The following is an 18686-nucleotide window of genomic DNA, read 5'->3' on the forward strand; positions in this document are numbered from 1 at the left end:
GTTTGATTTTCCAAAGTACGTGATGCAAATGATGATCAGCATAATTTTCAAGTCATTAGCTGTCAAATTTTATTTAAAATGTTATTGAACAAAACTCCTCATGAAAACAGTATTTAAAAAAAAAATAAAAAACTTAAAACGCACTGTTCCAAATTATTATGCACAACATAGTTTAAAGACGTTTTCTAGTTTGTAAAGAACTGAAAATAGTAATGTGTTGAATTTACAGCAATATAAGGTCATGTTTACTAAAATAAAAAGCTATTCCAATCCAATACATCTTAACAGGTCAAGTTACATGTTAACATAGGACCCCTTGTTTGATAGCAGCTTCACAATTCTTGCATCCATAGAACTTGTGAGTTTATGGAGAGTTTCTGCTTGATTGTCTTTGCAGGATGTCAGAACAGCCTCCCAGAGTTGCTGTTTGGATGTGAACTGCCTTCCACCCTCATAGATCTTTTGCTTGAGGATGCTCATGCTTGAGGATGAGATTCTCAATAGGATTGAGGTCAGGGGAGGAGGGGGGCCACACCATGAGTTTCTCCCCTCATATGCCCATAGCAGCCAATGAAGCAGAGGTATTCCTTGCAGCATGAGATGGTGCATTGTCGTGCATGAAGATGATTTTGTTACGGAAAGCACGATTCTTCCTTTTGTACCATGGAAGAAAGTGGTCAGTCAGAAACTCAACATACTTTGCAGAAGTCATTTTCACACCTTCAGGGACCCTAAAGGGGCCAACCAGATCTTTCCCTATGATTCCAGCCCAAAACATGACTCCACCACCTCCTTGCTGATGTCGCAGCCTTGTTGGGACATGGTGGCCATGCACCAACCATCCACTACTCCATCCATCTGGACCATCCAGGGTTGCACGGCACTCATCAGTGAACAAGACTGTTTGAAAATTGGTCTTCATGTATTTCTGGGCCCACTGCAGCCGTTTCTGCTTGTGAGCATTGTTTAGGGGTGGTCGAATAAAAGGTTTATGCAGAACTGCAACCCTCTGGAGGATCCGACACCTTGATGTTCGTGGGACTTCAGCGACACCAGCAGCTTCAAATACCTGTTTGCTGCTATGTAATGGCATTTTAGCAGCTGCTCTCTTAATCCGGCGTGTTTGTCTAGCAGAAACCTTCCTTATTTTGCCTTTATCTGCATGAACCCGTGTGTGCTCTGAATCAGCCACAAATCTCTTAATGGTACGATGATCACGCTTAAGTTTTCGTGAAATATCTAAGGTTTTCATACCTTGTCCAAGGCATTCAACTATTTCACGCTTTTCAGCAGCAGAGAGGTCCTTTTTCTTTCCCATATTGCTTGAAAATGGTGGTCTGCTTCTTCTTAAGTAGTTTTTCCTTTAATTGGGCTCACCTGGCCAACTACTTATCACAGAAGTATGTGATTGATTTCAGTGATCCACAGAGCCCTGAGACACAATACCATCCATGAGTTTAACGGAAAAACACAGGATTTAATCTTTATGATACTTAAATACAATTTGCATAATAATTTGGAACGCAGTGTAGACACATTTGTCAACAATATTTGAGAGAAATGCTGATATTGTGGATGTGGAAGAAGTTTTACATCTTCGAGTTGATCTCATAAAAAATGGAAGCAAAAACAAAAGTGTTGCGTTTATATTTTTGTTGAGTGTAAAAAGAAGAAAGTTGAAATAGTTGGAAAATTTCAAAAATGACAGCAGCAGAAATGTAAAATATAACAGCGGTAATTTTATAACAATAAAGTCAAAATATTAAATAAAAAAGTCACAATTTGACCACAATAAACTCAGAATATTATGAAGGTAAATAATGTCATTTGAATAGCATAACGTTGAAATATTTAAGAATAATTTATAGTTGTAATATTATGAGACACAAAAAAACAAAATAAAGTGTAATTCTTGGAAAGTTAGGTTGTGGAAAAAGCTATAATGTTACGAGAATAAAGTCCAAATATTATGCGAATAAAGTTATCATTACCAGAAGAAAATGTACAAGAAGAAAGTTGAAATATTAAAGAAATAAGTCACAATTTTATGGGAATAAACTCATAATATTATGAAGAAGTATAATGTCAGTTTAGTCACTTAGAGATGAAATACTAAAGACATATAATATAATAATAACTAATAATAATATGAGAACAAAGAAAACTAAGTAAAGTTGTATTTTGTGAAAAATCAGGTTGTGGGAAAAGTTAGGACAATAAAGTCAAAATATTAAGGGAATAAAGTCAGAATTACCAGAAGAAAATTTACAAGAAGAAATTTGAAATAGCTGGAAAATTAAAAAAACAACAGAAACGGAAAAAAACAGCTGTAAATTTATGAGAATAAAGTTAAAATATTGAAGCAAAAGAAGTCGGCATATTATGAGGAAAAGTAATGTCATTTTAGTCATAGAGACTTGAAATGTTCAAGAAAAAAACATTAAAAAAAGAGTTTGTGTAGGCTCTCAGTCGTACAGGAGTTGTCCATCGAGGGAAAGAGCTGACGAAGCTCTTCGGATGAGGAGCGAAACGTCCGACACCTTCTTCACAGAAGTACAGATGACGTCTCAAGAAGCCTTTCCCTCGATTCAAAAAGAGTTGTAATATTATGAGAAACAAAACAAAATAAAGTTGGAATTTTGTGGAAAATGATAATATTTCTAATATTGTGGGATTAAAGTCAAAATATTGTGGGAATAAAGTCATCATATTATGATTTTTTGAAAACGAAGATTAAGAAGAAAGTTTAAATATTTGGAAAACAGCAAAAAAAAAAAAGAGTGAAGTTGATATTAATAATAGGCTTTTTCAGAAATATGAAAAAGCTGAGATGCATTACAAAAGATATAACTTCTTTGCATATTTTACAAAATATCCAAGTGGCAAAGTTACATACTTCCATTTTTCACGATGTGGACCTTTGGACACCGCTGGTGTTTGTATTTGATCCTGTATGTGTAATTTACACCCTGTATAAATGAGAGAAAAGCCACATAACTTTAAAATAAAGGATATTAATGGGCCCAAAATGAATATGCCAGAGAGAGAAACGTGTGAGGTACAAGTACTGAGATATGTAGCATACACAGACAGGACAGCATGCTGTGTACTGACCCGTGGGACGTGTTTGTGCTCTTTCCTTCCAGCCTCTAGCACGGTGGTGCAGCTTGCTGCCCAAAGATGCCGCCAAGATGCCGGAGAGCGCATGGAAGCTGGTCTTCTACTCCATGTCGTGGTGCTACAGCACCTACCTGCTCTTCTTCACGTCCTACTCCTTTTTCCATGACCCGCCCTCTGTCTTCTATAGTAAGATCCTACATCATTCATTCATATACTCTATATGGTATATATACACAGTCATTCCTCCTTTAGCGCAGGTATGAAGTAAATTAGTAGGATTCTTTATTCATAGATAGTAAAGCACATAAAACCTGTTTACAACCTTGTAAATACACATTTTAACATTATTTCAGCCCTCTAAACCTGACATAACACCCCTATGGTCACATATACACTCATATTACCCAATATACAAGTACTAGACAGAATAAGAGAAAATAAGACATATAAGACATAGGAAACCTGTTTTTGACCTTTAAAATACACTTTTTTAATATTATTAGAGCCCTCTAGACATGAAATAGCAGTCTGATAGTCACTTTTACACTGCTGTTAGCCAATATAGTAGACATAATCAGAGAAAATAAGACATCGAAAACCTGTTTACCACCTTGTAAATATGCTTTTAACATTATTAGAGCCCTCTAGACATGAAATAACACCCCTATACTACCCAATATAGTAGACAAAATAAGAGAAAACAAGACATATAAGACATAGAAAACTTGTTTACCACCTTCTAAATACACTTTTTAACATTATTAAAGTCCTCTAGACATGAAATAACACCCCTATAGTCACCTTTACACTCCTATTACCCAATATAGTAGACAAAATAAGAGAAAATTAGACATATAAGACATAGAAAACCTGTTTACCACCTTCGAAATACACTTTTTAATATTATTAGAGCCCTCTAGACATGAAATAACACCCCTATGGTCACATATACACTCATATTACCCAATACAGTAGACAGAATAAGAGAAAATAAGACATATGAGACATAGGAAACCTGTTTCTGACCTTTAAAATACACTTTTTAAATATTATTAGAGCCCTCTAGACATGAAATAGCAGCCTGATAGTCACTTTTACACTGCTTTTAGCCAATATAGTAGACATATAGTAGACATAATCAGAGAAAATAAGACAACGAAAACCTGTTTACCACCTTGTAAATATGCTTTTAACATTATTAACTATTAAAAAAAATAAAGTACATACATACATTATTAGAGCCCTCTAGACATGAAATAACACCCCTATACTACCCAATATAGTAGACAAAATAAGAGAAAATAAGACATAGAAGACATAGAAAACCTGTTTACCACCTTCTAAATGCACTTTTTAATATTATTAGAGCCTTCTAGACATGAAAAGACACCCCTATAGTCACCTTTACACTCCTATTACCCAATATAGTAGACATAATAAGAGAAAATAAGACAAATGAGAAAAATAAGACATCCACCTAAGACAAAAAGACATAATATAGACTCACACGTTAGAATTGGGAGAGTTCCTTGTTGTTTTGTACAGTACTTCCTGTGGTGGCTATTGTCTCATGAATGTAACATTACTGACACCTAGTGACCAGTGTGTACAATACTACATATGACAACCTTTTTGAATGCGTCTTTTACTTCATTTTTATGCTTGAAAATGCCTCATTTAGACCAAAACTTTACTTCAATATGCATAGTTTTGGTCTAATAATAGGCCATATTCAACCACAAAACAGCATGATTTATGAATTAATATATTTTTGAAAAACGGTGCTGAGAGTGAAGCCGTGGCGTGGCGAGGGATTACTGTATGCACGTGAGATCACGTTGCAGTTGCATGTTGCAGCTGTCACGAGACTGTCAAGGTGCAGAAGAGTGAGGAGGGGTAAAGTGCATTTTTAATCACACACCACAAGCCCTGCAGTCTTACATAAGCGCTCAAGGTCAGGAAGTCAAGACGGCTTTATTGCCATCGCACCAAATAATAGAGAAGGTATGTCAACGGGAACATTCATCCTAGAGGCCGTCCTTTGGCTGTAAGCCCCAACCAACCAGCCAACTAGCCAGCCAACAAGCCAACCAACCAGCCACCCAACCAGCCACCCAATCAGCCAGCCAACCAACCAGCCAGCCAACCAACCAGCCAGCCAGCCAGCCAGCCAGCCAACCAACCAACCAGCCAACTAGCCAACCAACCAACCAGCCAGCCAACCAGCCACCCAACCAGCCAGCCACCCAACCAGCCAGCCAACCAATCAACCAGCCAGCCAGCCAGCCAGCCAGCCAACCAACCAACCAACCAGCTGTGTGCCCCCTGGAGAGACACTAAGAAGCTGCAGACTAAGTTAGAGTGCATCAACCAGCAAACTAATACATACACACGATAAACCGATTCATCAAACAAGTCGATAATTGTGCCAGCCTCGATAAATGGACATGTGCATTCATGTGTGTGTTTCATTCACTCGTCTCTCTGTGCCACACAGGCTGGATGACAAGAGGGTTCACTCTGTATCTGTCTGTGCACATTGGTTCTATAGTGGAATGAACGGAGAGAGTGAACCCTCCTCTCATTCACCCTTTTTGTGGAGTTGGGGCTACTAGTGAGTGGCTACAGAGTGCTAGCAACAAGCTAGCATGAATGAATGCACAGAAGCGATGGTTTCTAAGCCATTGGCCGCGTTTCGAAAGTAGTGATGAGGAAGAGGGGGAACACCACCAACTTGTATACACACCTGAAACACAACCATCCTTTTCACTTTTCCCAGCTGGGTAAAAAAACTACTGCGGGAGGTGCAGCCAAAGCTTACTGAGGCGATTGGTCGACAAAATAAGTATGAACAAAATAGCACAAAATGGTGCGGGCTCACAGCCAGTCTGGCTCGCTACATTGCCAAACAAATGCAACCTTTCAATACGGCTGAGAAGACAACATTTGGGAAAATGTTACAAATGTTTGACAGACAGTACGACTTGCAGGAGTCGCATGTCACAAACAGCAATTCCTGAACTGTACAACCGAGTGAGAGAAGACGTGTTGAAGGACATCAGAAACATTTTCACTCCGCCACTACTGATACGTGGTCCAGCTCAAATATGACCTCCTACATTTGCTATTCCAATTACAGTGTTTAAGTACTCTTCAGAAATTGCTTTTTTTACTGTTATTGTTATGCCATACGATGAATGAAAAAATGTTCTCAAATTGATGGTATCGATTATCGACAATAATTTGTAGGACCATTATCGTCCAGCAAAATCCCATTATGGTGACAGGCCTGCATACAAGCAATGCTATTCCCTGTGAAGTTGGTGGCGCTGTCCTCAGTGGTTGCCTTTCCCGGTGTGGAATGCGGGTGGCAGAGATGTTGAGCTGGTGTGACGGCGGTTCGAGCCGCTTGTTGGGATTCCACCAAACTCCTTTTCATCCTATCTTATGTGATGGAAATCAGGCACTCAGATAAAAGACAAAGACTACATCACGCAGGCTGTGCGCTTCGGTACTTGAAAAACGAAAGTTGGTGCGTACTTTGATGCGATTTTTGTTCACCCTGGGAGGGGGGTTGACACATGACCAAACACACCAAGTAGAGACTTGATTTCATGACATAAATGCTGTGTTGAATACGTGACGTACTTTTATATTTTCTTATATTTACCAGCAACAAAAGCTTCTAAATACATGTATACTTTAAAAGCCATTATCAGGAGGAGGACACATTTTCTCTTGCATGCAGTGGTGTGAAAAAGCGTTCCTGATTTCTTTTTTTTTTTTTGCATGTTTGTCACACTCAAATGTTGTACTGCTGTTTACTAAAGAAGGGAAAATGTAGAAAAGACGGGAGTCTAATCTTTGTTTTGGTAGGTTCCATGTTTACGTAGCCGGAGAACACAATATTGTGTGCCTGGAAAGATCAGTTCAAATGGTCTAAAATGGGCGGTGCCAAAGGGGTTGTCTTTTAAAAAATGGCTGGGATTGAATGAGATAAGGGGCGATGGTGAGAACCACTGTTGTACAACATATCCCACTGAGGGTCAGAGAGAAGACATCGGTGTTTTTTTTTTCTTCTTTTCCAGACTGGAAGAGTGGAATGTCAGTGCCTATCGACATCGCCATCGCCTACCTAATCCAAGGCAGCTTCTACGGCCACTCCATCTACGCCACCGTCTACATGGACGCGTGGAGGAAGGACTCTGCTGTCATGGTGGTGCATCACATCATCACGCTGGCGCTCATCTGCTTCTCCTATGCCTTCAGGTACATTCGCGTCTCTTGTTAGCGTTCCGACGTGTGCACGCACGCGCTCTTACATCACCTGCCACGCCGCTGCAGGTACCACAATGTGGGCATCCTGGTGTTGTTCCTCCACGACATCAACGACATCCAGTTGGAGTTCACCAAGCTTAATGTCTACCTGAAGTCCAGAGGCGGAGGATACTACCTGCTCAATGACGTGCTGTCCAACATGGGCTCCGTCAGCTTCAGCATCACCTGGTGGGCCTCAACACGCGCACACACACACATCTCAAGAAAAATGGGCATGGCAGCGTTGTCGTATAGGTGGAAAAGATCATTATTAATATCAACCTCACATATTTCAATGTTCCTAAATAACCTTTGTCACGTTTCTTCTCATAATATGATGACTTTATTCCCACAATACTATTCCATCATATTAGAACTTTTTTCATATGATGACTTTATTCCCACAATACTATTCCATCATATTAGAACTTTTTTCATATGATGACTTTATTCCCACAGTACTATTCCATCATATTAGAACTTTTTTCATAATATGATGACTTTATTCCCACAATACTATTCCATCATATTAGAACTTTTTTCATATGATGACTTTATTCCCACAATACTATTCCATCATATTAGAACTTTTTTCATAATATGATGACTTTATTCCCACAATACTATTCCATCATATTAGAACTTTTTTCATAATATGATGACTTTATTCCCACAATACTATTTCCATCATATTAGAACTTTTTTCATATGATGACTTTATTCCCACAATACTATTCCATCATATTAGAACTTTTTTCATATGATGACTTTATTCCCACAATACTATTCCATCATATTAGAACTTTTTTCATAATATGATGACTTTATTCCCACAATACTATTCCATCATATTAGAACTTTTTTCATAATATGATGACTTTATTCCCACAATACTATTTCCATCATATTAGAACTTTTTTCATATGATGACTTTATTCCCACAATACTATTCCATCATATTAGAACTTTTTTCATATGATGACTTTATTCCCACAGTACTATTCCATCATATTAGAACTTTTTTCATAATATGATGACTTTATTCCCACAATACTATTCCATCATATTAGAACTTTTTTCATATGATGACTTTATTCCCACAGTACTATTCCATCATATTAGAACTTTTTTCATAATATGATGACTTTATTCCCACAATACTATTCCATCATATTAGAACTTTTTTCATATGATGACTTTATTCCCACAATACTATTCCATCATATTAGAACTTTTTTCATATGATGACTTTATTCCCACAATACTATTCCATCATATTAGAACTTTTTTCATAATATGATGACTTTATTCCCACAATACTATTCCATCATATTAGAACTTTTTTCATAATATGATGACTTTATTCCCACAATACTATTTCCATCATATTAGAACTTTTTTCATATGATGACTTTATTCCCACAATACTATTCCATCATATTAGAACTTTTTTCATATGATGACTTTATTCCCACAGTACTATTCCATCATATTAGAACTTTTTTCATAATATGATGACTTTATTCCCACAATACTATTCCATCATATTAGAACTTTTTTCATATGATGACTTTATTCCCACAGTACTATTCCATCATATTAGAACTTTTTTCATAATATGATGACTTTATTCCCACAGTACTATTCCATCATATTAGAACTTTTTTCATATGATGACTTTATTCCCACAATACTATTCCATCATATTAGAACTTTTTTCATAATATGATGACTTTATTCCCACAATACTATTTCCATCATATTAGAACTTTTTTCACCAACCTAATTTTCCCAAAATGACAACTTTATTTTGTTTTGTTTGTCATAATATTACTACTTAAAAAAAATGTTCACATTTAGAGTCACCAATTAACCAAGTAACCAAGTAACCAATTAACCTAACATTCCTAACGTTTTTGGAAAGTGGGAGGAAGCCGGAGTACCCGGAGAAAACCCCCCCACACACGGGGAGAACATGCAAACTCCACACAGAAATGCCCAAGGGAGAATCCCACCCAGGTCTTCACATCTCCAGGCTGTTACTGTGTTGGCCAACGTGCTAACTACTACACCACTAGATGGTTGTTAAGTGTTCTTGTTAAATGATATGTTTAGAAAGTGACGCGGGTTGCAAATGGCCCTCGGGCCGCACTTTGGAGAGCACTGCGTGAGGTGTAGCTTGCACACTCCGGTAGAAGTATCAGTGACGCTGTCGTTCCATCTGTGTGTCCCTCAGGTTCTGGTTCCGTCTGTACTGGTTCCCCCTAAAAGTGCTGTACGCCACCTGCGTGTCCAGCCTGCAGTCCGTCCCCAACATCCCTTTCTACTTCTTCTTCAACGCTCTTCTCCTCGCCTTGCTGCTCATGAACATCTACTGGTTCTTGGTGAGCACGCACGCACACACACACACACACACACACACACACACACACACACACACACACGTTCCATTCCAAATCTTTGTTTGAAATGTTTGCGTTTCCTCCTCTAGTTCATCGTCTTATTCGTGGTGAAGGTGCTGAAGATGAAGGAGGTGAATGACGTCAGGGAGTATGAGGAGGAGGAGGGCGGCAAGGCAGCAGCGGGCCTGCTCAGAAACCCTCACGCCGCCAGAAATGACGGCAAACAGGAGGATGATGATGATGATGCTGGACATCACCAAAGCGGCGATGAGTGAGTGATTTTGACGTCCTGACACGTCAGTTTGACATAGAAATGCTATCTCTTAAATTATGGAATTATGGCGCTTCTTTGGGTCCACGCGACACCGTCACAAGTCCATTGATGGCAAGTAGGCTTCCTTATTTACTATTTGATTTTTTTCATAGTTAAAGCATAGAAAACCTGTTTACCACCGTCTAAATACACTTTTTCATGTTATTAGAGCTCTCCAGAAATGAAACAACACCCCTATAGTCACCTTCACATTCCTATTGCCCAATATAGTAGACATAATACGAGATAATTAGACATGTAAATCATAGAAAACCTGTTTACCACCTTCTAAATACGCTTTTTAACATTATTAGAGCCCTCTGGACATGAAATAACACCCCTATAGTAACCTTCACATTCCTATTGCCCAATATAGTAGACATAATACGAGATAATTAGACATGTAAATCATAGAAAACCTGTTTACCACCTTCTAAATACGCTTTTTAACATTATTAGAGCCCTCTGGACATGAAATAACACCCCTATAGTAACCTTTACACTGCTATTACCCAATATAGTAGACATAATACGAGATAATTAGACATGTGAGACATAGAAAATCTGTTTACCACCTTCTAAATACACTTTTTAACATTATTAGAGCCCTCTAGACATGAAATAACACCCCTACAGTCACCTTTACACTGCTATTACCCAATATAGTGGACCAAGCGTGTCCAAAGTGCGTCCCGCAGCTGTTATTTTATTGAATAAAGTTGTCATTTTTAGAAAATTGCTTTGCGGGAAAAGTTATAACGTTACAAGAATATGGGAATGGAAAAAACAAAACAAAAGCAAAAATGGAAAAATCTATACAGTAGTAGCTGTACTAGAATAAAGGCAAAACGAGAAAAAAGTAGGGTTTGACGCTTTAGTATTATGAGTAAAAATAATTAAAATAATTTCAGTGGCATGGAGTTGAAAAATTAAAGAAAAAAATGTATTTTTTTTTGTAAGTCGTAATTTTATGAGCAGCAAATAAAAAAAATAAATCATTTTTTGTAAAATTAGGTTGGGAGAATCAAGCCAAAATAATTAAAGTCATAATTTCCTGAACAGAAAATTGACAAAGATTATATGTGATTCTATATGAATTACATCAATATACACAACAGAAGAAAATGTACAAGAAGAAGGTTGGAATAGGAAAAATTGGGAGAAAAAAAACTCAGCAGAAATGAAAAAAACAGCTATAATTTTACAAGAATAAAGTCAAAAAATTAAGAAAAAAAAGTTGGCTTCCAATGAGAAAAAAAAGTCTCATTTTTACGAAAATAAATTTGTAATATTATGAGGAAAAATAATGTCATTTTAGTAACATAAAGTTGAAATAATAAAGAAAAAAGTCTTTACTCTTTTAAAGCAATATTGTGAGAGGCAAACAAAACAACGAATAAAGTTGTAATTTTGGGAAAATTTGGTTGCAGAAAAAGTTTTAATGCTAGGAGAATAAAGTCAAAATGTTATGGGAGTAAAGGCAAAATTGTGAGAAGACAATTCACAAGAAGAAAGTTGAAATAGGAAAAGAAAATTGGGGAAAAAAAGATAATAAAGTAAAAATATTAAGAAAAAAAAGTTGTGTGGCAGTGAGAAAAAAGTCAATTTTACCCCAACAAACTCATAATACTAGGAGGAAAAATAGTGCCATTTTAGTAGCATAAAGTTGAAACAATAAAGAAAAAAGTGGTTACTCTTTTAAAGTTGCAATATTATGAGAGGCAAACAAAACAACGCATAAAGTTGTAATTTTGGGAAAATTTGGTTGCAGAAAAAGTATTTGGTGGAAATACCTCCAAAAAATTAGTCAAACTATTAGGAGAAAACCATTTTAATGTTTACATGAATAACATAATATTATGAGGACAAATAACGCTATTTTAGTAGCACAAAGTTGAAATATTAAAGAAAAAATGCCTGATTTTTTGTCGTAATGTTGTGAAAAGCAACCAAGACAACAAATACATTTGCAATTTTTGGGAAATAGGGTTGCAGGAAAAGTTATAAGTCCAAATATTAGGGGAATTAAGTTGAAATTACGAGAAGAAAATTGAGAAGAAGAAAGTAGAAATTCTTAGAATAAAAAAAAAGATGACAGAAAAAATAGAAAAATCTGCAGTAATTTTACAAGAATAAATCAACAAAGAATAAATAAAGGGGGAAAATCATGTTCTAATTAGAAAAGAAGGGATAATTTTATGAGACTAAACTAAAATAATGCCATTTTACTAGCTTAGAGTCGAAATATTAAATAACTTTTTATTTTTGTAAAAGTTGTAATATTATAAGAAACAAAACCAAATAAATTTGTCATTTTTGGAAAGTTAGGTTGGGGAACACGTTGCAGTATTATGGGAATAACGTCCAAATATTGCGACAAGAAAATTTATGAAGATTATTTAAGAAGAAAGTTGAAATATTTGGAAATGAAATATTTGAAAATGTAAAGAAAACAACAGCAAAAATGTAAAAATCAGCAGTAATTTTACATCAAAATATTAGGAGAAAAAAGCTGTGATCTAACGAGAAAAAGTTGTAATTCTATGAGAATAAATTAGTAATATTACGAGAAAAAATAACGTTTTAGGAGCAATATTAAAGAATGAAAAAAAGTCGTTACTTTTTAAAAGTTGTAATATTATAGGAAACAAAACCAAATAAAGTTGTCATTTTTGGAAAGGTGAGTTGGGGAAGACGTTATAATATTATCGGACTAACGTCCAAATATTGCGAGAAAAAAATGCATGAAGATTATTTAAGAAGAAAGTTGAATATTTGGACCATTTATAGCAAAAATAAACAAATCGGCAGTAATTTTACATCAAAATATGAGGAGAAAAAAGCTGTAAAAAGAAGAAGTTGTAATTCTGTGTGAATATTATGAGGAAAAATAACATTTTAGTAGAAAATTTTAAATATTCAAGAAAGAAAAACAGAAAAATTGTTTTTTAAGTCATAATATTATGAGAAACACAACAAAATAAAGTTGTCATTTTTGGAAAATTAGATTGGGGAAAATGTTAAAATATTACGGGAATAACGTCCAAATATTGCGAGGAGAAAATTTATGAAGATTTATTTCGAAAGAAAGTTGAAAAACTGTATTTGAAAATGTAAAAAAAAAAATAAATAAATAAAAACAACAGCAAAAAAAAAAAATCAGCAGTAATTTTACATCAAAATATGAAGAGAAAAGGTTGTAACCCAACTTAATCTGTGCAATCTTTTATGACACTAACGTCGTAATATTATGAGGAAAAATAACATTTTAGTAGCAAATTTAAATATTAAAGAAAGAAAAAAGAAGCGTTATTTTTTAAAGTCACAATATTATGAGAAACACAACAAAATTGGGTGAGGGAACACGTTATAATATTACGGGAATAATGTCCAAATATTGCGGGAAGAAGAAGAAAATGTATGAAGATTATTTAAGAAGAAAGTTGAAAGAGTTGGAAAATGTTAAAACAAAGCGAGAGCAAAGATGGGAAATTCTTGACGTAATACAGTACACTATATAACTTCTTCGCATATCTTTACAAAATATCAAAGTTGCATCCTTTCATGTTTGACTATGTGGCCCCCGCTGGGAGAAAAACCTTTGGACGCCCCTGGTGTAGCGTAAAGCTTATGGGGTAAGGGTTAGGGTGTGTCTTGTGATTGGCTGGTGACCGGTCCAGGGTGTCCCCCGCCTCTCCAGCTCAATCAGGAAAAGATAAGTGAACGAGCTTTGAAGAAGAAAAAGCCTCAACGTTCCTTTATCTAAAGTCACGCATCCTTTCACGCCACGAGCCTCGTGGCTGACTCCGTATTATCTTCTGATGATTAGCACCGCAACCTTTGACCTCAGCTAAAGAGGCGTTTGTGTTGCGTAATAGCGGACAGGACCACGGGGCGGCCATGGCGATGCTCTTTTTATCTGTACGTCCTTCAACACGCTGATATCTTCCCTCACTTAGCGTTCTTCTGTGTCGGCAGGAAGCACGTTCAGAACGGCATCACCAAGGAGAAGCATCTATGAACGGCTCTCCGTCGCCCCCGCCTGGCAGGAGGCCACCAGTACGGAAGGAGAGAAGGATCAGGAAGAACACACACACACACACACACACACACACAAGCGAGTTATTTTTTTAATTATTAGAGCACTGTGAATGTTATCTCTTCTTGTTGCTTATTATGCATTTTAGTACAAGTCAGCATTGGACTGTGAAGGTGTCACATGACCCGGAGATGCCCCTAGTGACGTGTTCTTTTTCCTCATCCATCCCTCATTGATTTTATTCTCATCGCACGGGTCCGTGGTGGCCTCCCACATCCATTAGCAACATTATATAGTGTGTGTGTGTGTGTGTGTGGATGCAGCCTGTTCTTTTACAACACTTCACCTCAATTTTCAACGTGTGTGTGTCTGTTGCACTGGCATGAAGGCCGACAAGCTGCTTTAATGACAGCAAAAAGCTGGAAGTGATTGACTTGGTTTTGTTTTAAAATCCTTATTATTTAATTTGCAACAAAAAAGCCCCATAAAAAGTGTAAAGATCAGAATCAATAATAGGATTGAAGAAAATTATATATTTATGCACATGTATTCAGGAATGCATGACATTGGAATGAGTTTTTTTAAAGTCATAACTTTATTTTGAAAGGAGCGCACAGACACTCCCGGTGTTTGTGGCTCTTAAGGACGGAAGCATGCAATTTGCACAACAATGGTGCCCCGCCCCCTCCGTCACTCCTACAAAGTAAGATTTGGTACCTTCTCGATCCACTTTGGGCTCTTGTTTTGAAAAGCAGCATGCTTGAACGCCGGAACTGGGCCGCAGATGAAACGTCGCCTTGTTGAGCGTCTTATTGGACTTCCTGTCCCGTCATGCCACCTTTTGTCAGCACTTCAGGTTGTTGTTTGGTGAATTCTTTCTATCGAAGCTGCTGCTGTTTTTTTCCCTCGTCAGAGCACACTGTTCTTATTCCTGTTGTGTGTTATTTTATTTGATTATTGTTTTCTGATGTGATGCGATACAAAGCGGGGCCAGGGAGGGAGAGTGGACTTGTTCTTCCGCATCTGGACCATCTCTTCCTTGTTGGCTGAACGTCGGGTCACGTGACGTCACGTGCCATGAAAGCTAACTCACGAATGGCTGTGTCTCAATTGGCGCACTTATGAGTGCGGAAGTGCGTTCACACTGAATGCAGTGTTTCTCACAAGACCGCAGCTGTTTGTGGTGGTGGGGATGTTGATGTAGTGACAGAATCGCCGAATTTGCGTAAATCGGCCATGACACGTTTCCAAAAAGTGAGTTAAAAAATGTCACGAACATGACTGAGCCGCCAGTGAGTGCTTATCGATGGGGGAGGAGTCCACTCCCGCACCAGGAAGTATTCGTGGTGACACAAATGAATGCATGGGAAACACTGTACTGTACAATCTAATTGAACCAACACAACAAAAACAATAATCCCTCGCTATATATCATAAATCATAATTAATAAATGACAGTTTACTGGTTGACTGTGGCCTATTAGTCAAAAACTATTGAAAGACAAGTTACACGCAGTATTTTGGTCACTATACACCAGTAAAGCTATGAAATGACATTACCTTTCACTCTGCATGGAGACTGGCTATCGAACTAGCAGAGCCGAGCCGACGTGCTTTGCTGAGCTCGAATGATAAAACGCTTCTCCTCTCATTCCGTGTGGAAGTGGTAAGTCTTGATTCATTTGTCCCCCCTCACCACTCCGTTTCAAACACTTAAGTTTAGAGTAAGTCAATTGGCCAGGCTGACCAGTTTGCTATGCTAGCGCCGATAAGTACATTTGAGAGGTTAACTAGTTAGTTTGCTATGCTAGCGGGAGCCCTGCAGTAATCCAGTAGACTGAGCAATGTGATGTAAACGAAATAATAGGGGTGTAAAAGTGACATGTCTACAGGGCTCTAATAATGTTAAAAACAGGTTTTCTATGCTCTTAACTACGAAAATATTCCATTATGAACATTGACTCATATTGCGGTGATTCATTTAACGCGGTCGAGTCTGGAGCCAGTTAACCGCGTAAACGAGGGATTATTGTATTGGTGAAAATAAACAGAAAAATTGTAGTGTCAGTCTCATCACACTAGTAATTGATACCGATACTAACATTGGTGTCGATACGACTGATCCGCTCATGCCGTCCTGAGTAACAAAGTACACAGAGTACAAGGCGTACACGCGGTACACATACGGAGTATTGCATTGGAGACACAGCCTGTCTGATGACTGTGATTCCACATATGGACATGGTGTGAAACCCATTTTTCAAGAATCATGCAAATTTAACTTGTTTGAATTCATCCGAATATGAGACAACCTTTCTTTTAAAGACACTTCTTTCGGGGGTGAAAACTTACATCCTTTTTAAAATCAGTGAAATCATTCGTATTTCATCATTTTTAGAAATTGTATTAATATTTCATATTTTCCTAGCAGATGTTTGATGGCGGCTTCATTGATCAGCATGATCTTCAAATGAGCATCATAACTCCTCCTCTGTTGTTTGATGACAACTTTTGGACACTTTTACCGAGCGAGGTTCCTGCTTTGTGTGAGCAACTGGCAGAAAAGCTCTGGCTCACATGTCGTCTCTAGGCCTCTGGTGTGTGTGACTGGAAGAAAAACCCTGACACTGGGGTACCTCTGCATATGGCAAAAACAAAATGAATTCATTATTATTGATATAATAATAGATATAGCATATATTCATCTACATTGGATTGCGTTAATGTCCAAAATGTATAAAAAAAAAAAGTGACCTTACCAAATTTATCCTGTTTTTTTTTTTTTTTTTTAATTGAACGTGTTACAGGTCACAAATGAGATTTTGGACTTTAATGACCATATTGACTTGACTTCTCTAGGAAAACTATTCAGGGTTAGCAAACAAGAGAAGAAAGTTATGATGCCAGCCTGATCAATCAAACGACTGTCAAGCAGCTAAGAAATATATCATTTTGAAATAATGACTTGACTTTCAGGTCTTGAAAAAGAGGCATGGTCAATCATTCCTAATGAGAAGGTGGTATTTTTGCGTGTGTTGACTTTTGTCTCCTCCTCTTATTGGAAGAGAAACGTGCACGTTGTGTCGTCTGTCTGCTGGAAATCAATGAGGCGACAGTATTACTCCATTTTTTAAATTTGATTTTGCGTGCATGTAAAGAAGTATTCAACTACCTTAGAAACTCCTGCGTTGAGAGGCTGCCCAGGAAGTGACTACTTGAAATAACAATCCCATTTCTTTGTTTGATTTCGATGCAAACGTTGGAAAAAGTGTCACGTGAACGTAAAGAAATGTCCTTGGTAGTGTCACAGTGGCTGGGGTAGGCCCCAGCTCCTGATGGCATAAATGGTACTGAGAGGGTTGTGAGGCAGCGACAAGGTCAAAAGGAAACATTTGGGATTTTTGTCTTTGTTTTGGTCCAAAATGAATGCTTTTTGATTGTGCCAAAATGTGAAGTAGGAGCAGCGGGCAGGACGGCTTGCATGAACACCACCAGGCTTAAAGGATTCCTTTTGTCCAAAAAGAATTGCACTGTAATTTATTAGCATTTGTAATGTACATTAGCTAGATCAACACTAGAAAAGGAAAAGGGTGAATGAGGGTATTTTTAGACCTTTTTTTGGATCAAACATTGTATTTTAATCCCTGTAATCGCCCACAATTCAACCACTGGCTCTTTTATAGACTGTTCTGCTTTTGGTTACCCCCTGAAATAAAAAGGTGTTCAAGTAATAAAAAATATTTAAAAAATAATCAGATGTGTGCTTTATTTTGAATCACATTTTTATTTTTGCAGAGTTGAAGAGGAATCGGGTGCACCAAGGAGCAATAAATTAACTCATGAAAAGTGTTTGTAAAAAGAGGAAGGGTGTTTTTGTACACAAGTCATGCAGTAACACACATTGTAAAAAACCCAAAAATTCTCCCGACATATTTGTCTTAATGGAAAAGTGCAATTTTGGGGGGAATTTTACCCATCATCCACGATCCTTTGCGAGACGTGAACATTCTAACTTCCTTCCTGGGTGCATTGATTTCACAGCAACCTAGAAAGCAACGCTACACCTGGTGTTAAAAACACAGCAGCAGTTGCGGCAGCTCCAATATGTAGCGTTACCTTTTGCACTGTGAGCGAGTGCGTGGTGTCACTACGCCAGTAACGTAGTTCTTGGGCGTAACAATGTTAATAACTGTCGCTGTCACATTATGTAAATGTCATCAATTGTAGATGATGGGCAAAATTTCCCCCAAAAAAGAAGAAAGTCCACTTTTCCTTTTAAGACCGAACCACTTGAGTGCTTCTGCCCGTTTTACGCAACCGACAAGGGCAAAGGTCACGCTGAGACACGGCGTGATAAAGAAAGACACTAACTCATCTGAGGGTGCATTCTTACACACAAAGCTTGCCATCAGACAAGAAAATGGACTTTTGTCTCAATGGGGGGTGTCCAAATAAGACACACACACACACACACGATAATTCCAACATTTTTAAG

The 18686-nt window shown here is 37.4% G+C and overlaps 1 protein-coding gene across 2 annotated transcripts in view; it reads left to right on the forward strand.

Annotated features, from left to right (window-relative positions):
- Nucleotides 1–18409, forward strand: part of cers1 (ceramide synthase 1) — a 53195-nt gene extending 34786 nt beyond the window's left edge. For both annotated transcript variants that reach the window (XM_054788941.1, XM_054788942.1), the window contains 6 exons: nucleotides 3147–3306; nucleotides 7209–7389; nucleotides 7465–7626; nucleotides 9674–9821; nucleotides 9929–10110; nucleotides 14131–18409. In XM_054788941.1, the coding sequence (XP_054644916.1) occupies nucleotides 3147–3306; nucleotides 7209–7389; nucleotides 7465–7626; nucleotides 9674–9821; nucleotides 9929–10110; nucleotides 14131–14173 (876 nt within the window). In that variant the 3' untranslated portion in view covers nucleotides 14174–18409. The remainder of the gene's footprint in view (nucleotides 1–3146; nucleotides 3307–7208; nucleotides 7390–7464; nucleotides 7627–9673; nucleotides 9822–9928; nucleotides 10111–14130) is intronic.
- Nucleotides 18410–18686: the final 277 nt, after the last annotated feature.

Source organism: Dunckerocampus dactyliophorus, chromosome 10 (genome assembly GCF_027744805.1).
Source record: "Dunckerocampus dactyliophorus isolate RoL2022-P2 chromosome 10, RoL_Ddac_1.1, whole genome shotgun sequence".
NCBI classification, from domain to species: Eukaryota; Metazoa; Chordata; class Actinopteri; order Syngnathiformes; family Syngnathidae; genus Dunckerocampus; species Dunckerocampus dactyliophorus.